The 27,312-nt window shown below is 42.4% G+C and overlaps 1 protein-coding gene across 5 annotated transcripts in view; it reads right to left on the minus strand.

Moving 5' to 3' along the window:
* LHFPL3 (LHFPL tetraspan subfamily member 3) overlaps nt 1–27,312 on the minus strand; it is a 361,851-nt gene that overhangs the window by 317,463 nt on the left and 17,076 nt on the right. The window contains exon 2 of one of the 5 annotated variants that reach the window (XM_067564501.1): nt 3,853–4,895. The exons of the other annotated variants lie outside the window; for them this stretch is intronic. Coding sequence (XP_067420602.1) covers nt 4,726–4,895 — 170 coding nt within the window. The 3' untranslated portion in view covers nt 3,853–4,725. Of the gene's footprint in view, nt 1–3,852; nt 4,896–27,312 lie in introns of those variants that run through there. 5 annotated transcript variants of the gene reach the window in all.

Consider the following 27,312-nt stretch of genomic DNA (forward strand, 5'->3'; position numbering starts at 1 on the left):
AAAGGCATGAGCAAGAACTTGAAATTACAGCAGTCTTTTAGAACATAAATATCATTTGAAAACATCAATTTCAACTTTTTATGACACAGATAATTATTGGGGATCCAGACTAGCACGCTGAAAGTTGTGTCTGACATAGTTCATAACAATATGGTGAATATCTCATCTAAACTTGGCCTCCGTACCATTTGAACTGCCAGTGTCCACTGCTCAAACAATTTTGATATGCACTCTTGCCTTGATACCCACGACCCCTAAAACTATTTTAATTTCTTGCGTAATACCACTAGCTGTTCCAAACTCTACGTCAACTATGTCAGCAGAGATAGCAAGACTGCTTTCCCATCCTCCACAATTGTTAGTACATCATCAGCAAGCCTAGCAATAGACCGACCTAGCCTTCTGTAGGTATTTCTGGGACACTTTTGTAAGGGACGCTGCAATGTCTCAGAAAATTGGGTCACTGGGCAATAAAATGGCAGATGAAAGTCAATGTTGATAAATGCAAAGTAATGCACATTGGAAAACATAATCCCAACTATACATATAAAATGATGGGGTCTCAATTAACTGTTATCACTCAAGAAAGAGATCTTGGAGTCATTGTGAATAGTTCTCTGAAACAATCCACTCACTGTTCAGCAGCAGTCAAAAAAGCTAACAGAATGTTGGGAATCATTAGGAAAGGAATAGATAAGACATAAAATATTGTATTGCCTCTTTATAAATCCATGGCACATCCACATCTTGAATACTGCATACAGATCTGGTCACCCCATTTCAAAAACAATGTATTGGAACTGGAAACGGTACAGAAAAGGGCAACTAAAATGATTAGGGGTATGGAAAAGCTTCCATATGAGGAGAGATTAATAAATGTGGGACTTTTCAGCTTGGAAAAGAGATGACTAAGGGGGGATATGATAGAGAGCTATAAAATCATGACTGGTGTGGAGAAAGTAAATAAGGAAGTGTTATTTACTCTCTCTCATAACACAAAAACCAGGGGGTCACCAAATGAAATTAATAGGCAGCAGGTTAAAACAAACAAACAAACAAAAAATATTTCTTCACACAACGCACAATCAACCTGTGGAACTTCTTGCCAGAGGATGTTGTGAAGGCCAAGACTATAATGGGGTTCAAAAAAGAACTAGTTAAGTTCATGAAGGATGGGTCCAACAATGGCTATGAGCCAGGATAGGCAGGGATTGCTGTTTGCCAGAGGCTGGGAATGACCAACTGGATGGATCACTTGATGATTACCTGTTCTATTCATTCCTCTGAAGCACCTAGCATTAGCCACTGTTGGAAGACAGAATATTGGGCTAGATGGAGCATTTTTATGAACTTCTTGGGACAGAGACATGATTTCTGCTTCCATGCATTTCACATGAGCAGCAGAGTGATCGTGCACACGTTGGGCATCAATTCCAAAGACCTTACATCCAGTTACAAGAAAATTGTCCTTATCAGAAAGATCCTCATACTTTCTACAAATTACACAAAACATCTCATCTTTGAGACATGAAACCCAAGGATATTTAGCTTTCCATGAACTCTGGGAAGACCACTTACGTCTAAGTGTCTTTTATGCCTAAACCCATTCTTCTGTGCCACATGTTTTTGATGCCTGGTCCAGAGTCTTCAGCTTTATAGTTAATTCAAACTAATATGGGAAATTTTATCACCCAAAATCCTGAAGAATCTAGTTTGATGTGTTACAGATTTTTTTCATTGTTTTTAAAAAATTCAAACTAGTCTGTGTATGTACATAGTTTTTATACAAATGTGTTTAAGTCAAGGATCAATTTGCAAACTAAGTTAACACAGCCTTGGCAGCAAAAACTGTAAAAGGCTGCAGCAAAATATAAAAGAGGGGGGCATCTCCCTCCTAAAATCAGATCAAATCAAATTGTGTATTGCAGTAGCAGCAAGTAATTCAATTGTAGCTTCTTGTTCTTTTTCTAGAAAACCTATTCTGACGAGGTCAGCAAATTAAACTACCACTCGCCTTCACTATCACTGGCAAGAATAACTTGTCTTTCAGCTCTCTGACTGTGGCCTATACTTTGTAAGCTTTATTCTCCTTCTTAAAATCAAATCAAACTCATGAAAAAGCAGATATTACTAAGTTTGCAAAGCTCTAAAAGTTGTCATACTGCCTATTCTGGGCTTGGCTGGAAAATTTAAACTGTTGCTTACCCTTCTGGCAAATTCACTTTTGAATTACCTGACTGTAGTTGAAAACCCAGACCCAGTCTCTGTCTCTTCCACTCCCCACAGATCTCTACTCAGAGCCGTAACATACAATGCATTCCACCCTCAGGCATGCTAAGGAATACATTTCTCCTTATTACCACTCTTTTCCCCCCAAGGATTATCTGTCTGGCTGACATCAACTAGGCTCATTCCTCTCCCTCTGAGTAGCAGCTCAATTCTCTTTGCTTCACTCTTGCTCAGCCCCTCTGGCCACCCACCCCTCTGAATGACAGCTCAATGCTGCAGTGCCTGGTGTTGTTCAGTCCATTCCCAGCACCCCTTGATGTTCTTGCACTGTAAACATGAAATCTGACACACTTACCTACCCAAATAGCACTACTTAGTGCCTTGGATTTCTGGGCAATAGAGTTTTTCCCATCTTGCTGCCCATACCTTCCTGAATCCTAAACCTTTTTAGTTTCCTCACCTGTATATCTCAACTTCTGTTGATCTCTATTTATTTTAATTCCTTTGTCACCATAGCTGCTTTCCTTTCACCTGCCTCATTCCCAGACCCTCTATTCCAAGTACTCTTTGCTGGATTTTCTAATACTGCACCTTACTTTTAAAATCAGGCATTTCACTTTCATCTCTCACTTCTTTATCTTGCTGAATAGTTCTGCTTTCATTTCCAGGTCTCCCACTCACAACCATTTACTGGTGGGAAAGATTAATCTAGATGAGTAATAAACATCCAGTACAAGCACTTTTCAAACTCCCTACTGTTTGTAAAAATGTTTATTTGCCACAAGACTGGCAGCATATCAGCCAGCACAATACAGAACAAACCCACTGGTTACATCTGAATTGCTAATAAAATAAACTGATTACATGCAGGTCCTGCATAAAAAGAAACTCGAATACAGGAGAAACCTCCTTAGTCAAAATGCATTAAATTTCTCTTATGGTAGAGAAGAGACAGAAATCAGCTGTAATGAATACAAAGGAGTCTTGGGGTTTATATTCACCTTACTGTAAATAGATTCTGTAGTTCTCTCTGGTGTCTAGCTCCCTAACTAAGCACACAGCCTGAGCTGCCTACCACAACCACACAGTTCTCCCTAAATCCTGGCCTAGGCTAAGTACTCGTGTCAAAGGACTTCTGACTGCACTACTGTCCTTTTCTCCCTTCCCTCTACAAACAACAGAGAGAAATCCAGGTTAAAGCAATCTACGTTATTTCAGTAATCTAACTTTTCTGTAGCCTCTCTTACATCTCACTCTGATTCCAGTAATCTTACCTATTTCAGATATAGTCTCTGGGCCCAGTGTAGGAGACAAATAAGCTCCAAGGATCGACAGTGAGTACTACAAGCTTTGTTGTCCCATTTGGAAGTCAATTATTATTTAACCTTGATGCTGATGCTCGTTTGTAAGTAGTATGCTTTTCTAAGAGAAGAACAAAGCTACTAGGTGTTGATACATGATTTTTGCAGCTCATGTCAGCTGTACTACAAAGAACCAGTAAATGCCTGACTTCACTGGTTGCATCTTGTAAATTTTGCTGCTTCAAATCATTTATACAAACAAACAGAAGAATAATAAGTAGAAGGAAGGTGAAAGACAATAACGGACACGGTACAATGCAGAGCTTTAGCATTTATAATAATTTTATTATGCATTTTTATTATTTTATTATTTGCTTTACTGTCTCCCTCATCACCATATTATTAGCACCTCTACACAATATACACGAGTTATCTCTGCAAGGAGCCACTCTCTTTCTCTGTCCCTTTAAAATGATTTCTTACGGTCTTTACTATGCTGATTTGTTTTACACAAGGACTTAGAGGCCCAACTCAGATCAGGGCCCAACTGTGTTAGATGTTGTACAACATATAGGACAAGACAATCCCTACCCCAGACAGCCTGTTGTCTACACAGTCAAAACAGACAAAGGTTTAAGGGAAAAGAGAGACGCACAGAGGTGATGTTACTTGCCCCTAGTCAACAGTAGGTGAATCAAAGAGCCAGGAATAGGTTCCCATGCCTGTGTCCTCTCTGCTGGATCACACTGCGTTACAGTAGTGATCACCTGTTGGTGTTTGTTTTTAGCTACATTGAGTGTCTATCTACTCAGGGGTTTGTGGCATGCCAGTTTAAACAGGTGCATTGTGCAGCACACCCTAACAGTAGTGGTGACATTTACCCTTAGACTACTCTGCAGAAGTGAGCATCATAATCATGGGCCTTCCACTGATATTGTGCCTGGCCCCAACTGTCATAAATGTAAGCCTGGGCTCCACGAGCCTGAGTGTCCTTAATGATCATAGCAGATGTAGCGGGTACTGAACAGATAGGCAGTCACCATGATAGCCAAGTCCAAACCTGAGACTTCAGCATAAGGACAGAGATGTTGAAATGGACCCAGAATATGACTGGTAGTCAACAGAGAGGCTAGAGCACTGGGATGATGAATTCACAATCAATCAGTTCCTCTCTTCATCCTGGTCCTTGCTTCATTCAAGAATCACATTTCTTGCATTTGCTGAGGATACATGAAGTTGGATGTTGTCTGCATACCAATGATATCAAATCCCATAGTCCCATCTCATGGTCTTCACCATTAGCCTCCAACAGATCATGAATAAGGGAAGAGAATGGCTTTCTATAGACTTCCACAGGTGAAGACCCTTGGGGAACAGGAGGAGCTTTTCAAAATTCATATCATACAGTTAGTGCAGCACTTTGATTCAGTTGGATGGTAAATTATTAGATCTAGATCACAAAGAGTAAGGAAGGGGCCAAAAGCAAATGCTATTCCATGATTAATTTCTACAATAGAATGATGAATGCTACTTCTAGCCTTTTCCAAGGCCAGTGAAAATTTTTTAGAGATCCAATGTTATAAATGATTAAAAGCAGGTTAAAATAGGTCAGCCACTTGATGCTAGTGATAAATGCACCATCCCTGGCACATGAGACACCCTCCCTGAACTAGTCTGCAAGGTCACTATTGCCTCCTTCAAATCCCTTTAAGACAGGGGTGGGCAAACATTTTGGCCTGAGGGCCACATCTGGATATAGAAATTGTATGGTGGGCCATTAATGCTCTGGGAGCGGCTCCAGTCACGGCGCCACTGGGCCCACATGGTGGGAGAAGGGCGGGGGGAAGGGGCGAGGCCGGGGGGGGGGAGGGGGGAGCAGATGCTGCGCTCCGGCCAGGGTGCCACTCGGCCCATGTGGTGGGAGAGGGGCAGGGGGAAGGTTCAGGGCTGGGAGGAGGAGCCACCACCACCGCGCTGCACAGCTTGTTCTGCAACCTTTCCGCGGACCCCTGAATGGAGATCGCGGACCACTGGTTGAGCTGGAGGGCCTGATGAAAAGCTCAGATGGGCCATATGCAGGCCGTAGTTTGCCCACCCCTGCTCTAAGACTCACTTCTACTGTAATACTAAGACATTAGTGTACTGTCCACTAATAATGACTGAGTAAAGGGGCAGTTGGGAATAGTAGGTACTAATATTAAAAAAAGAAAAAAGAAAACCACCCTTGATTCCCCATTTTATCGCACTTCCACATTCTTCTTTCTGTTGTTTGTCAACTTATACTGTAAATTCTTCAGGGTAGGGAATGTGTCCTCCTATATGTTTGTACAACATCTAGCACATTGTGGGCACCACCACAATACAAATAATAATCAATCACACCATTGTTTTACATCCCAAATCCAGGCTGCCAACTCTGCCAGGCTCACTGAATACAACCCAACTGTTTGCTCAATAATCAGGCATATCTATGAATTGCACTGAATCAGAGCTATCACCACCTCCATTCATAAAACAGATGATGAAGTGTCATACTTATCTTTTAAATGGGTGCAAGATTAGATTAAACATGTGGGCATTATTATTTATAGATCAGCCAAGCATCTATAAGAACATAAATTAATCACAGTTTTAAAATGGCACAGGGTGGGGGAAGGAAAGGAAAGTATTCTAACTAAATTTCCAATATCTACACTCAGCAGAATAGGGTGGTCTAAAAAATAATAATGCTTCATAGATGCCTATACATCTTCTAAAGCCTCCCAACTGATTTATTTACCAATTCATATGCACTACTATATATGTTAACATGGGATGGAAAAGTTCCAAGAATCAAAATTTGGTTCTACTTATGCAGCACAGCACTACCCCAAAAGGAGGACCGTCAGTTCTGAAGTGAAATATATACAGTCTATGTGGAACAAAACAGAGGTATTAATAACACATATCACTGTTGAAAAAGCAGTTCTCAAACCAGAAATATTGTCCAGACGATGCACATCTCTAAGGACTGGATCAATGTACTCCGAATTACCGAACCAAACATACTAATTAATAAATTGTATGCTAGTGCAGACTAAACAACCAAGAAAGGGGAAAATGAAGTCCCAGCTTAATGTCACTTAAAAGGCAATTGGAGTTAAGTGCCTAAATACCATTTGTACTGTTGAAAATCTTCCCAATTTGACTAAAGGCTGTAACTTTCCAAACATAGGTATGGGACTGTGACCCAAGAACCCCCTTAATGCCAACTGGCAAAGGGGTTAAAGGAAAGTCCTGATTCTGGTTGTGATGCTGGCAGGCCAGGTGTCAGCTCATGTCATAGTCCCCATATCTCAATGGACATTGACAGATATGTAGCTGGAATCTGTCTGGCTCACTTTGGGTTAATATTGATAAAATAGATATTAGAATTATATGAAAGTGTTTATGTGTTTAGACTCTATTGAATGCTTCTGAGTTACTGCATGCATTAATCTTACTTGTAATATCTGAGTTCCATATTGTAAAGTAATATTTGAGCAGTTGTACTGTGAGCCTCTGTAACTGTATGAAATGCCATACAGGAGAGGGACATTAATTAGTGTGAAGAGCTGCTCTTCCACGGAAATTATTAGGCCCCTTCTGAAAGAGGAGACCCATCAGTACCAGATAGGCTATGGTTAGATCTTACAACTGGAAACTCCCTACATCTGGATTGAGAAACCATCAACAAAAGGACTAAAGACTCTTATTGTTGTTCTACTCTCTTCCTCATGAAGATGAGTTATGCAAGTGGACTCCTCCCATCAGCTGAGTGTGCAGCTCAGAGTACGTGGCAGAAGGGGGATAAAAGCCCCAAATCAAAGAAATTAAGGATCTCTACGGTAGCAAGGTGTTTCTAGGTATAAGCAAGAGATCCCCACCTGCTCAGCCTGGGTTAGCCCTAAAGGACAAATAGGGATAGAAGCCTGTATTGTTTTTCAAACCTAAAAGGCTTGTCTTCACTTGGTATAATTTGTTGCTTGGGGTGTGAAAAAAAGCACACCCCTGAGAGACATAAGTTATACCGAGAGAAGTGCCAGTATGGGCAGCACTATGTCAGTGGGAGAGCTTCTCCCACTGACATAGCCACCACCGCTCGTGGAGATGGTTTTATTATGCAGACCGGAGAACTCTATCCTGTCAGCACCGAGCGACTACATGAGCGATCTTACAGCAGTGCAGCTGCATCAGTACAGCTGTGCCACTGTAAGCTCTGTGGTGTAGACATGGCCTCAGACTGTAACTCATTCGTCTGTTTACTTATTTCAACCTCTTAAATAACTCTTTAATTTCCTTTTCCTATATAATTAATAATATAATTTTCTATAGGATTTGCTACAAGCGTTATCTTTGGTGTAAGACCTAAAGTGCAATTGGTCTTTTGGAATTAGGTGTAACCTTACTATTGCTGTGCTTCTTGACGTATCACAGCAATATACTCATCGGGGTGGCAAGACAGACTGGAGTACCCAAGGGGACTATCTGTGACTCCATGTTAAGATTTGCACTTGGTGCAGTTGGTTGGTAAAATCTTAAGTTTAAAATTCACAACCAATTTGGGGTTTGTACTCTGGTTTTTAACAGTCTGCTCTGAGGTTGCTACTCGGGCACTTGCGTCACCCTTGGGAGTCTTACACTGGTATGTACATTCTGGTTCACCAAAGTATGTCATGTGTGGTCTTAAATGAAAGCTGGGGTTGCACTGGTCATTAATATTGTTATGAAATATATGTACAGATACTATGTATATAGAGTGTATATATATATATATATATATATATACACACACACTGAAAATATGTTCTTAGAGTATGTATGAAGTTATGAGTCACCAGCACAGGTGAAAATACAGGTTCTGTCAGACAAGAGATGTTTATTCACCTATTAGTGTGTCAGGATGTAAATTAAGAATTATAACCTAACACAGTGGATACTGATTTACATTAAAAAATCAATGAAGAGGTATGACATTAACAGGGAAGCAGCATACAGGAAAAATAAGCCATAGGTGATTATCCTGTGTCTGAGTACAGATCCTGAACTTTGGGAGGTGTAAGTGGAAGGCAAAGAAGACACCCCCCTCATCCTGCAACTAGGAAATATGTTTACATTCATGAAAATGGGATCGTCTCTGCCAGTCTTGGTTGAAAAGCTGCAGAAGACTTTGGGTGAGATAAAACTTTTTTAGACAGAAGGTAAACTTGTTAGTTAAGTTTAGTCTCTAGAAAGCATGTTATGATTTTGTTTTATATGTAACCATTTGCTTCCAATATCCTTACTCACTATCTTGAATCTTTGCTAATAAATTTATTCTTGTTTTCACTTGAAATATACCTAAGAGCTGTGATATTCAACAAGGTGCTGATCCTAAATTGAATTAGACAAGCTGGTGTGTACACGGTTCCTTTGAGGACAGCAGATCAGGTATTTAGTGGACAAGGGGCTGGCCACTACAGGGGAACACTTCAAAATGGACTCTGTGACAAGGGAACAACTATTGTTAACCTGCAAGGCAAAGTAAGGACTGGCATAACCCAGAGCAGACTGTCTGGATGGCTAATAGACCAGAGGTGTTAGAGAGCTGACACTTAGTTAAGTACAAGCAAGACTATCACACTGGAAGCAGGGGGGTAACAAGGTGACTCATAGCCCTGGATACCCCAAGAATCATCACAGGGACCACCCAGGTTTGTATCATATAGAACTCAGACACATGAATTTTTATGACAGAAACTAAACAGAATACATGAATCATAAGATTTTTTTTTTCCAAAATGAGACAGTGACGTGATTTTGGATCAGGAAAATATATAATAGGCCCTCATCTATATCATCACATAAAAATATGCAATATTGTACACAACAGTAATATTGCCAAGGACATTCTAAACTCCTACAGACAACAGAAAGAATAGATATCATAACTGGAAAAAGTGATTGGGAATGTACAGTCTCAAATATACAGAGAATTGTTTATTATAGAAGGACTAGGGTGCTTCCTGCAAATTACAGGGCAGGTGGGAAATCAATCTGAATACTATTATCAAGGATAAAATGGGTGAGGTAATATCTTTTATTGGATCAGCTTCTGTTTGTGAGAGAGACACACTTTTCAGCTTACACAGAGCTCTTCAGGTCTGGGAAAAGTACTCAGTGTCATAGCTAAACATAAGATGGAACAGACTGCATAGCTAGCATAAGTGGTTAACACATATTTCAAGGGACCATTCAAGATGAAGTAGCCTGTTAACATCTCTCCAGTCATGGGGATGCTAGAGGGGGGATTTAAGTGGGTTATTGATTGTTGTAATAAGCCATAAATCCAGTGTCTCTACTGAGTCCCTCTTTTTTAGTATCTAGCAAAGTAATGAATTTTAGCCCCCAGGCTCATTTTTTGAAAGTGTGTAGGTTTTCTTTGATGACGAGGGCTGAGAGGTCACCTATAGAGTGGTTGCTATGTGAAAAATGTTAATCCACAGGTGAGATGATGTTTTTGTCTTTTACTATTTTTCTGTGTGAGTTCATTCGAGAGCATAGTGATTATCTGGTTTCACCCACACAATTATTGGGGAATTTAGTGCACTGGATCAGGTATACCACATGTTGTGATAGGCATGTGTAAGACCCATGCATCTTTAAAGGTGTGTTGTGTGGAGTGTTGATCATTGTAGCAGTGGCAATATGCCTACAGGTTTTGCATCTGTTGTCGCTTTGAGTTGGTGTCTCCTGGTCTGTGAGAAGCTTGCTTCTGATGATGAGATTGGAGAGGTTGGGGGGGTTGTTTGAAGGTCAAAAGAGGGGGTTCATGAAAGACTTCTTTCAGGATGTGGCTGTAATTGTTTGATAATACGCATATGGGTTCTAGTTGTTACCTACCACCTCCCACTGGAGGTGTGACTGGAAGGGGTATTTATTATCAAGGATGACAACTGGCAGGAAATCTGTGGCCTAACAAACACTCTCTCACTAAACGTGAGTTGTAAAATACAGCAGCATCCTAAAGGCCAGATTCTGACTACCTTGAACAGACTGCACAAGGAGCACAAAATGTGCAGGAAGTCCTTCTTTCCCCTTATTGCTCATCTGTGTATGGCAGACAGGATCACGGTGCACACGTTCCTTAAATGCAACGCAGTGGTAGGGATAGAGCAGCCAGAGGCATTACACCCCACACAAAGCGTATAACCAGGATATGGGGGAATATGATCAGAACTCTGCCCTTCACCCCTTGGCGCTGCCTGGATTGCACTGATGGAGCACATGCTGTACCTCCATTAATGAGATGCAAGAGCCACTTTTAAATGTGCCATCCCCAGTGCCCCTGAAGGCATGCTTCTTGTCTCACCACTCCATAGGCAGAATGGCTAGGGAATTACAGCTCTGCAACACAGCTCTAGCTTTAAACACTACAAGAAGTCCGGTGTGTTATGCTGCCTGAGAATTGTGGTATATGCAAGAATGAAAACACACTTCATTAATGACTTGGTGCTAGGGTGACCACATAGCAAGTGTGTAAAATTGGGACAAGGGGGCAGGGTATAATAGGTGCCTAAATAAGACAAAGACCCAAATATCGGGGCAGTCCTTGTGAAAGCAGGACATCTGGTCACCTTACTTGGTATGTGGCAGAGTTAAGTTCTTTGTCAATTAGACTCAAATCGCTGTACGTTAAACAGGTGACATCAAATATACCATCAACTACAAGCTTTTTCTTTTGTGGACTCATGGAGCCAGGAGAGAACAGAATGGATGCTGCCTGTGCCATTGAGTTCTGTTCATGACAGATTTTGTTGCAAGCGTGAGTGGAACAGCTAAGAGCAAATCAAAGGGACTATGCAGGGCCACTGGAGACTGCCCCCAGAAGAGGTAGTTTTGTATAAGATACTCTGGAGTGTGCCATTCTTAGGGGGCACTCAGGAGGAGGAAACAGACACATGGTGCTGCAGAGTGACCTCTGGCACTCAGAGGGACCTCTGGCTATGAGGCAGCTTTATGGTTTGTGGGCTTTACCCTTGGCTTTGTGCAGCTTTTCATACCCCTCCCTCCCTAGGGGAGCATGAATCAGCAGCGCCCCATGATTTAACTCACTGAGTAGCTTCTCCCCTCCCACGGGTTTCTCACCAGGAAGGAATAATGTGGCCAAAGGGATTTTTATTTTTCTTGGTCTCCAGAGCATCATGAGCACCAGTGATGCTGGGAGAATCTTGTGATTTATACATCTAATTCAGCAGGCCATGACAAATCCTCATTCCAGACCTATCTATCCTATCTGTCATCCCTCCCTGTTCCCACTCTTCCTGCACCTGCCCAAACACTCCTACATCCCCCCTGATAACAGCACTGCCAGCTTGACCTGCCTGGGTATCTGATTCTCCCCATGTCCAATGCGCAATCCAGTGTCAGATGCCCCTATTCCTTAGGTGTTTCTTGTCACCAGGCCACTTGAAAGCTAGAGCCAACCCAGGCTAATGCCTGAAGAATGAGTACAAGTTTCAGTGCCAGTGTTTTAAAAGTGTCTTAATGTCTAGTAACTAAGGGTATGTCTACACTGATGGCGGCAAAGTGGCTGCCATCAGATCGACCTATCTGGATTGATGGAGCGGTCAGTGAAGACCCACTCAATCGATCCAGAAGTCGACGCTGGTAAACCACCCCCTCAAGTGGCATAGTGCTGCATCGACAGGAACGCAGTTCCCATCAGTGCAGTGCAGTGAAGACGCCGCGAGAGTTACGCAAGCTACTCTGCGTAGCTTACCTAACTCCCATCGACTGCCGCAGAATCGCCAGGTAAGTGTAGACCAGGGTTACGATTCGTATTTGGCTCCTACATTGGCCCCCCTGGCTCACTCACCCTTTTCACCCCTGCAAGAAGACAGGGCAGAAGCCCCAGAAGGAGAGTTAATGCTGGGTTAGACCCTTATGATCTCCCATTGTTTTCTGGTCAGAAGCCAACTGCATGTAGCTGCACAGAGAACTCCCTGGCTCTGCTCCACTACTGCTGTGCCCTGCCCCCTATGTAGCCCCAGCTATGCAGTGTCCATACAGAGCGCCTCCTGTGATCACCTAGAAAAAGAGAGCACACTGCACAGCTCTCTCCTTCCAGGCGGTGGAGGATCTCTTACCCCCCTTGCACTCATTCAGCTCCTCTGTGTCACACAGTGGAGGGTAGCGTTCGGCCTCACATTGGGATATCACGACTTCAAAGTTGTTGTAGACTTTCAACCAGCAGTCAGGCAAGCGGATTGCCATGTGTGGTCTCCACCCCCAGCTAGTTCATTTGCTCTCCCGCTTGCCATGTTGTGACTCAAACATACCCAGACAAGTACCGTATTTCCCCATGTATAAGACACACCTTTTTTCGAAAAATTTGGGGTCTAAAAACTGGGTGCGTCTTATACAGTGGTACTTACCGGTGATGTACCGTAATACATTTATATTCAAATTTCGGGCCCCAAAATTAAGGTGCATCTTATACATGGGGAAATACGGTATATTACCCCGGTGCCGAACCAACTTCTCAATATTTCGCCGAAGGAGGTCATGTCTGGTTTCTACTGGAAGCTAACAACCAGCTGATCATCATGATTATTGTAAGATGTTTGTAGGGAAAAATAATTTCAGAGATATGCAAAATGTAGAATATTAGGTTGCAAAACAGCTGCAGACTTGTCACCTGAAGCAAGGCCAGATCTCAGGGCTAACTCAATCAGCATTAAGACCAATGGACATCTGTGAAGACAGCACTTTTTTTTACTGTATGGACCAGGTGGAGACTTGAGCATTTACAACAAACCAATCAACCCCAGGAGAACTCTCTGAAGAAGGGGGCCCCTGGACTAAGAGCCTGTAAATGTATTCAAGCAGAAAAAAATGGCACAGGTCATCATTATTCATTACAGAGAAGAAATTCTGCCAGCAGGGCTCTTTCATGAAAGGTGGAGCCTTGTTTCTGAACTGGACAAGTGCTGCAAGGACTGACCATTGGGTGAGAAATAAATTACTTTGTGGTCTAATAAGGTAATAAGTATAGGCTATACATTGCACTTTGTTTTTCTTCTGTTGTAATCTTATGTTTCCAATCCTTATGCTTGCTTTTATTTGAATCTCTATCTTAAGCTCTGTTAAATAAACTTCAGTTGGTTTTACTATAGGCATGTCTAAGTGCTTTGCGCTAAGGAGAGTGTTGAACTCAGGTGAAACCAGTGAACTGGGTTTCACTGCTTCCACAGAAGCAGCAGACCAGTGTACACTGAGGGTGTCCAGAAGACAAAGGACTGGGCACTCAAGTTTAATGAAGTGGGATGTGAAAATTGCTAGCCTGCAGGAGGAAAGAGTGGGGCTCATGAAAGTAATAGTGATTCTCCCCAGACACTTTAGGTAACCCCTGAAAGCATCATATGTTTGCTACTCTAGTGTGGAAAAAGGAACTGAAGTAGTAGTAATGTCACAGTCAAGGGGCTGGCATATCACACCTAGCAGCCTCATTCTGTCTTCACACTCCTACCACCCACTGGTGCATTCCATGGTGGTACTCAAGAGTGAGGACAGAGTTTGGCTTCAAGTCTACTGTTTATGACAGCTGAACTTAATAAATATAGGCTGGCAAGCTACAAAGGCAGCTTAGACGAGTAACACTACTGCTTACACAGCTTCTCTCTTTTAGTTCCAGCTCTTACTTATGGGAATTCTGTATCACCATATTGTTCCCGTGGGTGCCGTCTCTCAGTTCCTTCCACGGAGGATGGCTCAAGGACTCTCTGCCCCCCTTTGCTCTATCAGTTGTTTATTGCTGCTTGGTCTAACTGAGGCATCATTACTGCTTGTTGGCACTGGGGCATCAGCTGCACTCCTCTCTCCCCCTTTTATTTTCCAGTGGTTTTGCAGTATGTCCCCTCTCCTCCCTGCTGTCTTACGGAAGGTCTTGTGCATGAATGCGCGCACGCACGCACGCACGCACACACACACACACCCCTATCTAATATCTAACCTAGAAAGAGACAGAGAGAAATAAAAACGAAGATATTATCGGTACGGTAAGAGAAGTTTGGAAATACCCGTGCATTAGAAATGGCTGCTATGACAGTGGGATACAGATTAAAATCTAAGAATAAGAAATTTGAGGGGAAAAGAAAAGCTGTCTTTTCTTAGGGCCAAATTCTTCCGAATGCACATAAGCCAAATAAATGGGCTGGGGCTCAGGACAGGAATATGGCCATGGATTTAGGTAGTCACATATCCACTGGCACTGCTCCAACTCCTCTTCTACCCTGCCTCAGGCCTATAATGCTTGAGGATGGGACTCATTTGCAGAGCTGTCCTTCACAGGATGCAAGGGATTTGCACAGCTCCCAAAACCTTGCATCTATCCTCCTGAAGCAGAATCTCTCAGGCTCTACTGTTTTGTAGGTCTCCCTATCGCCTGCAGAGGGAAGGAAGCAGGATTTGTAACTTAAAGATTTCTGAATGATAGGCATTGCATTATATATTTTTATTGCAAGGCTAAATGTCAGCTGCACTAGAATATTGCAACTTTAGACAATCTTGGATTCAATTTCATTTATAATTCATAGAAACAAAGTGATAGAAAAGGTCATTCAGCAGTGGTGCTGGAACTAGGGATTGCTGCCGCACCCCCTAGCTTGAAGTAGTAATAACAAACACCAAATACCATTATCAGCAGACCTACTATAAAAATTGTTCCAGAACCCCTGTCATTCATTGCTAAGTAACACCTCACCAAAAGCAGTTCACTGGATATTAGGTTAATCCGTGCTATGTTTTCATCTTGGTGCCCTTTGTACTGCTCTAGGTAGGGTGATGTCTAAATGTACAGGATAAACCTTTCTTCTGAGAGGTTTATAACTCTCTAACGAAAAACAGTTAATAACAACCCAGCATTCATAGAAGAGGTGGTTTTGTTAAGACACAGAATTGAGACTCAGAGGACCTGGGTTCTATTCCTGGGTGTACCACATCATCTCTCTGGAACCCTGCTCAATATTTTCAAACCTGGGTACCTAAAATTATATACCTAAATCCATATTTAGCCACCCTACATCACTGAACTGATTTTCTGGGGACCTACAGATTTCAGTGCTGGTAACCAATCAATTTCAGTGTGGACTACAGGTACTCAGCACCTCTAAAAATCAGATTAATTATTAACATGCCTAATGTACTCCTGAGAATTTAAAATGTTGGTCTTAATTTCTCTGGGCCTCAGTCTCTTCATCCATTAAATAGGAACACTATTGTCCTTCCTCCTGGGCGTGTTCAAAGGCTTAGCTCATGAATGTTTGTAAAATGCTTTGAGATTTTCAGATCAAAGGCACTAAAGACACACAACATATTGTGTCTTGATTTACAAAGCACTCTAAAATATTAACTAATGAATCTCCACATCCCCGGGAAGAGTAATTTACAATTCTGTTTTACAGTTGGGGAAACTGAGGCAGAGAGGTTGGGTGACTTGCCCAAGGCCACACAGTCAGTGTCAAAACTGTGATTAGAATGAGAGGGTTTCTCACCTTGTGCAGTAACGCACATTATTCGAGATGTGTGTCCCTGTGGGTGCTCCACTCCAGATGGTGGCGTGTCTTCGATCAGAGGTTTTGTCAGCAGTGCCTGTCTGGGTTGCGCATGAGCCATCCCTGTCTCATGGCACTGTTGGTGCCCTTTTTGGCAAGCACGACCCAGATCCCTCTGTTCCTTCTCTACCATAGAGCCATGTTTGACTCCGAAGTAGAAGGGAGTAGGATGGGTAGTGGAGCACCCACAGGGACACACATCTCGAAAACATCAGTTACTGCACAAGGTGAGTAACCCTCTCTTCTTCCTCGTGTGATGACCGTGTGGGTGCTCCACTCCAGGTGACTCTCGAGCAGTGCCCTCAACTGGCAGGGGGTACTTCGGAGTCGTTATGTTGTATAGAGGAGAGTACTGAAAGTCCAATTGCTGCATCATGTCTTGATGCTTGATCAATTGTATAATGCTTTATGAAAGTGTGGGCTGAAGCCCAGGTAGCTGCTTTGCATATTTCAGTGATTGGAACGTTATGCAAGAAAGCTGCGGATGTAGAAATTGATCTAGTTGAATGTGTCCTGACCGTTTGGGGTGGTGTTACCCCAGACTGTGTGTAGCATGTGCGGATGCAGCTGGAAATCCACTCTGATAGCCTTTGGGTGGATATGGCATTGCCTTTGGAACGTTCTGTGATTGACACAAAAAGTTTAGAAGATTTCCTAAAGGGTTTTGTTCTTTCTAGGTAAAATGTAATGGATCATCTGACATCCAACGTATGGAGGGCTGCATCCCGTGTGTTAACATGGGTTTCGGATAAAACGTAGGTAAATTAATGCTTTGGTTAAGATGGAATGCTGATGTCACTTTGGGGAGGAATTTAGAATGAGGTCATAGCATTACCTTATCTTCATGAAATATTGTGTACAGTGGGTGCGTCATAAGTGCTCCAAGCTCATTTATACGTCGTGCCGATGTAATTGCTACTAGAAATGATACCTTCATTGCCATGTGCAATAGCGAACAAGTCGCTAAGGGCTCAAATGGTGGTTTGATGATGGTCCTTAGGACTAGATTGAGGTCCCAAGGTATTGTGGGTGGACATATGTCTGGGTATACGTTTTGTATACCTGTCATGAAACGTTTCACAATTGGGTGTGCAAAGATTGTGGTATCATCTACAAGATCATGGAAAGTGGTAATAGCTGCTAAGTGTACTTTAAGTGAGTTGATTGATAGTCCTGCTTTTTTTATTTCCAGGAGATAGTCCAGTAGAATGAGGATAGGTGCTACTATTGCCTTTATTTGTCTCTGTTGACACCATAAGGAGAATCTACGCCACTTCTGAAGGTAAGTTTTCCTAGTGGCAGGTTTTCTGCTATTCAGTAAAATATGCATCACTAGTTCTGAGCATTGTAGTTCAGTTTGTCAGAACCATGCTGTTAAGTGTAACTTCTTCAGAGACGGATGGACGATGAGTTCTTTGTCCTGGGAGAGGAGATCCTCGAATAGTGGGAGAGAGATCGGTGTGCAAGTCGACATTTGTGTCAGGTAAGAAAACCATGTTTGTCTGGGTCATGCTGGTGCTATCATTATCACCTTCGCTTTGTCTTTACGTATTTTGTGTATGGCTGTGGATATCATGGAGATGGGTGGAAATGCATAAAGGAGACCTGTATTCCAGTTGATAAGGAATGAACTAAACCCCTGATAGAAGGTTCTTGGGCTGTGTCTACCACTTTAAAGATTGCTTGATTTTTTTGGCATTACCACAGTTTTGTAAAATGATTGCCTGTGTAGTTTGTAAATGGTCGTGAGACACATTTGGAGGGCTCGCATGTGCAATCGTGCATTTGTACTACAAATGTGGTGGCTGTCATGTGACCCAGCATTTGCAGGCATTTACATACGTTCAAGGTCAGGCTGTTTTCTATGATAGATTCCAGATTTACAATGGTAATGAATCTGGTTTTTGGTAGGAACGCCCTTGGCAGTGAGAGAATCCAGGTGCGCGCCTATAAACTCTTGTTGTTGCACAGGCTGTAGGGTGGATTTTTTGTTGTTGATCATCAGACCTTGCGTATGAAATAATGCCCTTGTCATGTGAATTGCTTGAACCACCCCCATGTCCGTGCATGCATGCCCTTATCAGGCAATAGTCCAAATAGGGGAATATGGTAATCCCTAGTTTGCGAAGGTAAGTGGCTACGATGGCAAGTATCTTGGAGAAGACCCTTGGAGCAGTACAAAGGCTGAAAGGTAACACCGCATATTAATAATGGTTGTTGAATCTTAGGAACTTTCTGTGAGCTGGGTGAATACAAATGTGGAAATATGCACCCTGAAGGTCAAGGGCTGCAAACCAGTCCCCCCGTTCCAGTGGCAGTAATATGGTAGCCAGAGTGACCGTCTTGAATTTCTGTATCCTTTTAAATTTGTTCAGTTTTCTTAAGTCCAAAATGGGTCTCTAACCTCCAGTTTTCTTTTGGGTGAGGGAGTAATGGGAATAGAAGCCTCTGACTCTGCTGGTAGGGGACCTGCTCTATGGCACCTATTTGGAGTAAATATTTTACCTCTTGTTGTAAAAGGTGCTTGTGAGATGGGTCCTTGAAGAGGGACGGGGAAGGGGTTTGGATTGTAGCTATGGAGGTAAAAGGGATAGTATACCCGGAATGGATAATTTCGAGTACCCATTTGTCTGTTGTTATGCTTGCCCAGTGTTGGTAAAAGGGGCATAGGCGCTGATTGAACAAAATGGTGGATGTTATGGGCTATGGCAGGCAGGGGTGGTCGTGCAGCCCCTCGACCAAATCCTCAAAATTGTTGTTTGGAGGGGCAGCCTGAGATGTTGATGGCTGTTGGTTCATCTGCCGGCGGCGCTGGGGCCTTTGTCTGGAGCATGGTTGCTCATAACGTCTGTTTTGTGGGTGGTGTTGATACCTAGAGTTATACGGTTGGTACCTAAAGGTTCTCCTTCTCGTCACAGGCGTGTAGATTCTGAGCATGCAGAGTATAGCCCTAGAGTCCTTCATAGGATGCATGACTTCATCGGTCTTATCTGCAAAGAGCTTGGCTTTATCAAGCCTCGATCGTCACCTGCAGCTGTTTAGGAAAGGCTGCGGAGTGAAACCATGATGCCCTACGCATTACGACAGCAGTTGCAACTGTTCTGGCTGCGGTGTCTGCAATGTCAAGGGAAGCCTGTAACATCACCAATTGTCCTTTTATGAGAGACTGAAACTGTTGTTTCCTGTCCTCAGAGATGCATTCAGTAAACTCAGATATATTTGCGTAATTGTCATGATCATAATTTGACAACAATGCGGTGTAATTTGCTACCCTCAGTTGTAGGGTAGCTGATGTGTAGACTTTCCTGCCAAATAAATCTAGTCTTTTGTCCTCTTTGTCATGCGGTGTTGATCTGTTATGTTGTTGTTTGTTCCTCTGGTTAGCAGCTTCTATGACCAGTGAGTTAGGAGCTGGGTGGGTGAAGAGGAACTTGGTATCTTTAGCAGGAGCATAATACTTTTTATCAGCCCTTTTGCAAGTAGGAGGAATAGTGGAGGGCGTTTGCCAGATGTTATTGGCTGGCTCCATCAGGGCATCGTCCATGGGTAGGGTGAATTTAGAAGAAGCTGAGGTATGCAGTATTCTCAGAAGTTTATGTTGTGAAGCTGCGACCTCCTGGAGTGGAATGCCCAGGCTGTCAGCCACCCTCTTAAACAACTCCTGGAACTCCTTAAAATCATCTTCAGTCATAGGAGGTGGGGGAACTATGGCCTCATCCGGTGAAGAAGATGAGTTGTGTGCAGATGGGAGTTCTCTCTTGCTCTGCAGTTTCCTCCCTTTCTACTGTAGGACTGGTTGTTTCAGGTCCTCTTGGAGGAGGTCTATAGAGTGACCTTTCCTTATATCTCTGGTAGGTTGACGGTTTACTGTGCGGTGTTGAATAAGTAGACTTGGTGTCCCATCCAGGCCAGTGCATGCAATAAGGGAGTAGGGGAGCGAACCATGGAGGTCCAGGCCCTGGGTATGATGGACGTCTAGAATATGGACGGTGTTTGGTTGGGTGCTCCCTCGGTGATAGTTGTTGGGGGAAAAAGGTAGTCTTTTCACCTTCATATGCTCATCAGTGGACAGGGAGATGGGAGAAATGCGCTCCTCCTGACTAAACTGCACCGGGGAGGTGTCCATCCTGTATAGTGGAGATAGCAGGGAGGATGCTAAGAATTCTTCCTCCTCCTCATGGTGCCTGTTCTTTTCAATATGCTTTCGTGGGGCTGGCAGCATCGGCTCCATCATTAGCATCAGTGCTGCAGTCTGCTCTGAGACATTTCTCAGTGCAGACATGTGTCAGCACCATCGGCACTTTTGATGCTCTCGGTGCAATTGGTGTCTCAGACGCTATTGGTGCCGTCAGCACCACTGGTATAAACAGTGCTGATGTTGTGGACTCAGTATGTGCCAGCGCCGTGCTGCTTGTCGGCGCTGAAGTCTGTGTCGGTGCCGATGTTGTGACGGTTACTGCCATCTTACGGACTGTTACTTTGGACAGTGCCATCTCAGATCAGGATTGTTTTGTTTTATCTCTCAGCTCTTTAGTAGAGCAGTGAGAGTCCTGCCTTGTTGGGGAGGTCAGTGTACTGGAGGAACCTAGAACCTCTTTGGTACCAATCCTTTGTCCGCTTCCGGTGACTTCCTTCTCTTGCTCTGCTCCATTGCCAGTGGAGTAGAATGTCTTTTCCTAGTCTTATCCTATGAGGAGCCGTTACCCTGTCCTAGGTCTGAGGCAGGTCTCAGAGACCTCTCCAAAAGTATAAGCTTCAGGCAGAGGTCCTTGTCACGCCTGGCTCTAGATTTTAAGTTCTTGCAGTGGATGAATTTCTGGGCGATATGCCCTTCACCTAGGTATCTCATGCACTCTGAGTGCCCATCCGAAGCCGGCATAGCATCTCTGCATGAGGCATACTGTTTAGGCCAGGAAAACCTGACATTATATTACTGTTAACTATGGGGTAAGTCTAAGGGAAACTTTTTTTTTTCCTCTCTCTCTCTCTCTTTTTTTTTTTTTTTTTTTAAGTGGGAAGAATTGAAGTAAACTACTCTAAACTGCAGGTAAACTGACTAATTTTAACAAGGAAAAACCAACTATTAATGATTTCTGAAGTGGGCTGTGAAGAGCTGCAGAGGGCTCCATCTCAGACCATGGATGGAAGAGAAGGAACAGAGGGGCCCGGGTTGCATGCGCCGAAAAGGGCACAAACAGCACCACGAGACTGGGACAGCGCATGCGCAACCTGGACAGGCACTGCTGGCAAAATCTCCGATCAAGGATGTGCCAACACCTGGATTGGAGCACCCACAGGGACACTACTCGAAAAAGAACTAGGAAATCCTGTCTCCTACACTGAGATCACACCGCCTTCCAGCTAGAGTTGAAACTCCACAAACAAAAAATTTTTCCTTCCCACTTTATTATTATTTTTTATATGTCAGATGAATAGAATAAATATGGTTAAGGATATGATTCTAAACCAAATTCTTAAAATGCTCCTTTAACCAAAAGACGCATTTCATAGCCATTTCAGAAAAGGCATTTCACAGCCATTAGTCCATAAAGTCACTAGGACTTTGTAATTTTTATAGTAAAATAATGAAAAATCTTGGAGTTAACATGAGAAAAGCTGCTGCTATACATGCACAATAGTCGTCATAAGAGTTTTTAATGAACTTGAGTGTTATTTAGTATGCACATGGTGTCATGCCCACAATCCATGGATTAACTGGTCCAAGAGCTAAACTGCACCAAGGTACAGCAGAGACACAGAGCAACACAATTCTAAATCAGGCTTTCACTCCATCCTAACATATGCCTAAGATTTAGACTAGGTCTGAGGTGTCTGAGAAAGGTATAATCATAAATCCTATACCTGTAAAGGGTACAATGACATAAATCAAAGGTGCATTGAAAGAACTAAAATCAGAATTTTCTTAGGATTTTTGCTCTGTGCCATAATCTGCATGTCATTTTTAGACGAGGTTTGCTTTTCTTTTAAATCTCAAGAAATTCTTTATGCATTGGAAACCTGCCTGTTGGAGACGTGACTGCTATCACACAGGATTTCTGACGTCAACTTGACCAGTACAAATTGCAGATTGATTTTCAGTGAGAGTCTTTATACAGAATGTGTCACAGAGATACTGATTTAAAGCAAGCATGACAAATTTTAAAAATAGTTATAATAGGAATAACAACAACGCTTTACGTTTTTATAGTGCCCACCATCCAAGCATCTCAAAGCACTTTACAGAAATGAATGAATTAATGCTCCCAGTGCCCTTGTGCAGCATTATAGTCCAGTGGCTAAGGTACTGTGTGAGTCAAGAAAGCTATTTTCAGCTCTGCTGTGTGACCTTGGTCAACTCACTTCCATTATCTGTGCCTCTGTTTCCTTCCCTCCCTTGTCTGTCTTGTCTACTTAGACTTGCTCAAGAAGTACATGGCAGATCTAGGGCTAGAAGTGAGAGCCCTTGACTCCTTGTCCTGTATTTGCTACAAGACTATCCTTCCCCTACAAGCAAGCCCTCAATGTTATCCGAGAGAAGGACGGAGGAGTTCCTCTCCCACCACAGGAGCTCTGTTCTCAATAACTGAACAGAGGCAAAAACATAGCAGCACCTTAAAGTCCTGATACCTTAACTCTCAGCTTCAAAATGTGCCCCACTTAGAACAGGCTCATGCCTTCCACTCTACTTCTACTCAAACATAAATGGCAGGAGACTTTCCTTCCTAGGGCAGGATACTCAATTCCACCACATTCACAAATGATTGCTAGACTTGACGCTATATAGCTATTTCATCATTTCGTCCAGTGAATCACCTCCAAGATATACCAGAACGAGGAGTAATCCACAGCAAATGCTGGCTGTAGCAAGGGATTTTCTGTTTCACTACTCCAGATCACCACCAAGCAAATACTAGACAAACTGTAAATGCAAAGGGTCAGTACTGAGGTGAATATTTCATCCAGACAGCACAACAAAGTCAGAGTATAAAAGGGGAAAAAGTCACTTATCGGTTATTCTTCTTCAGGATGCTACTTGTTCTGTAATAAAATACTGAGAAGAGATCTCTCACAACCAAGGAAAGTTTAAAAAAAAAAACAAACAAAAAAAAACATACTCCTGAAAAACCGTGTTTGGATACAGAAGATCGCATTTAACTTTTAATTCCATTTTGGAGAACATTTATGATAAGGGATTAAACCTTGCATCTTATTTGAAGTTATAGAATTATGATTTATTTTTAAAAAAATCTACAAGAGTTGGCTTTAGCTTCTAACCTCATGTATTACAGACTACAATTAGTCTATAATATTAGTAGCCAAATTTCTCTCTCCAAGCAGGTTTTTTTTAGTTTACAACAACCCCCTTTTGTGCTCTTGCTCAGTTCTAGCACCATTTTCTTGAAGATATATTTATCATTCCTTCCACAGTCTGTCCTTCATGTGACTCCAATATTTCTTAATAAGATCCTGTTTTTTTCTTGATAAGCCATGTCATTTTCCCTAGGTTTCCAATATTTCTCCCAAATCAAGTTATTTGTTTCCTACTTTTTTAAAAAAAGGAAATTGATCACTGTTAGAGCTCAGTATGACCAGCTGGAGTTTCTGAAGCTTTTTGTAAATTGTTGATAGTTTGGATAAAAGTATAAGAGCTGTTCTTGTTTTGAGCAACAAAAATATCACAGATTTTGGTTATGGGTCTTGAGCATCAAAAGTGAAGGTTAAATTTTGTTTACTGGCTCCAAACAAGAGAATCACCTTCCTCCTTTGTGAACTGGGGAATGGTTTTGAGGTTGCTCACACTTATGTTCACTCTCAGAATTTTTATCAAGAGTCTCATGCTATTTGGTGGATTTTTTAAAGTTCCAGCTCCTGGAGTCTTGTGATTATGTGATAATTTCAGTTGCATTTTTTTTTAAAGTAAGTTTCTAGCCTTCATGGTTATGGAGAAAAGTCTGAAAAATGTGAATTTTTTAAAGTCTCAAATACCAAAAAGGAAAATTAAAAACAAAACAAATGTGTTAGTATTTTTAAAATCTCATTATTTTTAAGCCAATTTTGTGTTTTGGGGGATCCTAACTCATTATTTTTGAATGCTTGGACTGATCAATAATGGGTTGGTTTTAGAATTAGATTTTAGCATTCAAATTTTCACCCACTGTTGTTCTTTAGTTCATATTGCTGTCAATTGCTCCTCTTTTTATATTATATATGTTTAATGTACTTGCATGCAGCAGGCTCTACTATTTGAAGTTATTGCTCTACTATTTTCTTAGGCCACTTATATTGAGAGCATCACCCCAATCATTTTCCTAGGAGTCCATCAAAAGCGGATCAAGAAGTACTCAGAAATTAGTATTTCCATATGGCAGCACAATTCATTACAAACTGAACATCTAATCCTCAACTTCCTTTGCTCAATACCTTGTGGAGATGCTCATCACTTCGTAGGACTGAGCTTTGAGGCTACACCACGTTTATCAAGAATCTCATGATATTTGGTGGACTGGTTAGGTATTGGATTGGACAGCAGAGTGGGAGACAGGGTACCTTGATTCTACTGCTAGCTCTGAGTATCAGCACCCCACGTGATATGGGCAGTTACCAAACCATTTTGTTTCACAGTTTCCAGACTGTAAAACCATTGGAATAATGATAACAATGCCTATCTTCCTTTGTTACACATTTTGAGATCCATGAGTGAAAAACTATATGACTGCTAAGCATTATTAAACCATTATCTACAGCACCCTCTCACCTATAAAAATGATATCCACACCACTCACAGAACCACTCACAATTGTTTTTCAAATAACCGGGAACTAGGGAAAGTCTGGAGGGAACCAAACGTAGCAAAATTCCTCAGGAAAGGGAAAGAGAGTGATTCTGATTCTGGCAAACAACAGCCACTACATCTAATGACAATGCCTTGCAAAATAATGAAACAATTACTATATTTGGACTCAGTACAGGAGTAACTGGATGAAGTTCTATGACCTACGTTATACAGGAGGTCAAACTAGATGATCTAATGGTTCCTTCTGGCCTTAAACTCTATGAATTAACCGATAAAGGGGAAAACTTCTCTGAACAGCTAGAAACTGGCAGGGCTCAAACTGAGCCAGTATAGCTGATCAGGCTATTCTGACACTGCTGGCATATCACACTGGAATGTACCAAGAGATTTCTATTTTTTATAGTAAAAGGAAGCCAGAACTGGAATTGCTGCAGACACACACAGTAGGTCGAGGCCACAATTTTAGAGAATTTCCTACCCAGTAATTCTCTTCTGTAACCTGAAGTGTTGATAACCAATTTTTACTACACCAAAAAAGCTGAGCTGCTCTCCAACAGGCAAAATAGCTGCCTCTCCTCTCTCTGCTTCTAGTAAGCTCTTCTCCTTGAGGTGCCTAGCCATAGATCTATCCTCTCTCCCCCACACTCACAGAAGAGTGCAGAAGATAAGATTAATTCACCTTCAGATGAAAAGAAGGCCGACAGAAGTCTGCAAGTCATCAAGGCAAATATCTTCTGAAGACTGAAATTACCTGATTAGCATGTTGCTAAAAGGTTGGAGATCTGGACTAAATTTAAGCAGAAAGAGTACATGTTCTTATGCCTGTTATTTGAGGAATTTCCAGAAAGAAAGCTCCCTTCCTTTCCTCTCATCTGTCAGTACATTAGAATACATTGCCTGATCCATACCAGACATCAAAATTACTTCAGTGACTCACACTAAAGGTCACACTCCCTGCTTGGGAGTCCGGATCTGCAAGACTAAATTAAATGTAGTAACTGCACCCCGTACCAAGCTCTCAATCATTCCTCTGCACATGAATGTTTCTCTATCAGACATTCTGGGCCATAAATTGCAGGGAAATTCTCTGGAGAAAAACTGAGCTGCCAGCAAAGTAATCAGGAAGGATCACTCCGTGCCTCCTAACTCTCCCAGCCCGCCGCTGAACAGATAGCAGACATCTGAGAAGATAAGGAATTAAATCTCTTCCCATATGTTGGAACAGCAGAAGCTGTTCTTTACATGACAGATTGCTATCAGTTCCCTTAATGACATCACTCAATATGCCATAAAATTGGCTGCCAACCCTCTGGACACTTCGCTTCTTGCCAGAAAGGCTCTTAGTTCTGGCCATGGAGTAGAAGCTTTATTGACAAAATGAAGGTCAAGAAAGCCCCCTTCCAAGGCACTCAGCTCATGAAGAGCAGTCTGGATGGCTCCTCTCAGCAATTCATCAGACTATAAAACTACTTCCTGGCTCAGCCTGCCGGCAAAAGAGCACCAAAGTAGATTCCTCAAGATACTTGTGGCTGAAGTCGCCATCCACGATCCCCTTATGAAGCATTGGCAATCAAAGCTCTAGAATAGTAGCCAGTCCTTTCCCAGATCAGCACCCTCGGTTCATGATTTCAACCAGTCTGGTAAGGGCAAAATCTCCATCTCCTCAACACTTCCTGTCTCTCATCTTCTTAGAGGGAAGGGTAGTAAATTTCCATCAGACGTGTCATGGTAAGAGCAGGAATTTGGATACTTTCAGTACTATAAAGGAGGGCTATTTCATAGGAGTTTCTTTCTCACCCTTTTAGTCTCAGTCTCATATCAGCCTTTCTAGCAAAAAATACAAACCAAACCAAACCCCGAGAACAACCCTGGTTAAGATAACATGGTATCTGCAAATACAAAGACCTTGAGAATTCATGGGAACTCATTCTAGGTTGCTCCCTGACCCCAACATATCCAGGATCTGACATACAACACTGCATCTCAAGTGAGTGCACAGTTGCTGTCAAAGGTTTAAGCTTGAATCCCTTGAGGTCCTCCCTGGCAACCAACAACCACACTTTTAGTAGACTTAAAAAGGATGCTTACCTGCACATTCCCTTAGTGCTAAACTACCTGCACTTCCTCACGGACATCTGTGTTACCCCTTAAGCAGAGAATTAGCTCATCTGTACCAGCTTTTTCTCAGAAAGAGCAAATACACATCAAAAAGTGAGGAAGCTATTTCATTAACAAGGACCAGTACTGAACAAAGAGAAAAGCTCTTCACTCTGACTCATAGCATAGTGAGTTCATAGCATAACTGAGAGTACTAAAAATCTCAAAGATCTGGCCTTCCCAGTCAAGGAGAGGGTCCATAATTGATCAGAGAGGGCAA

Source organism: Emydura macquarii, unplaced genomic scaffold (genome assembly GCF_026122565.2).
Source record: "Emydura macquarii macquarii isolate MOO-44397 ecotype Brisbane River unplaced genomic scaffold, CSIRO-AGI_Emac_v2 contig_2636, whole genome shotgun sequence".
NCBI lineage: Eukaryota > Metazoa > Chordata > Testudines > Chelidae > Emydura > Emydura macquarii.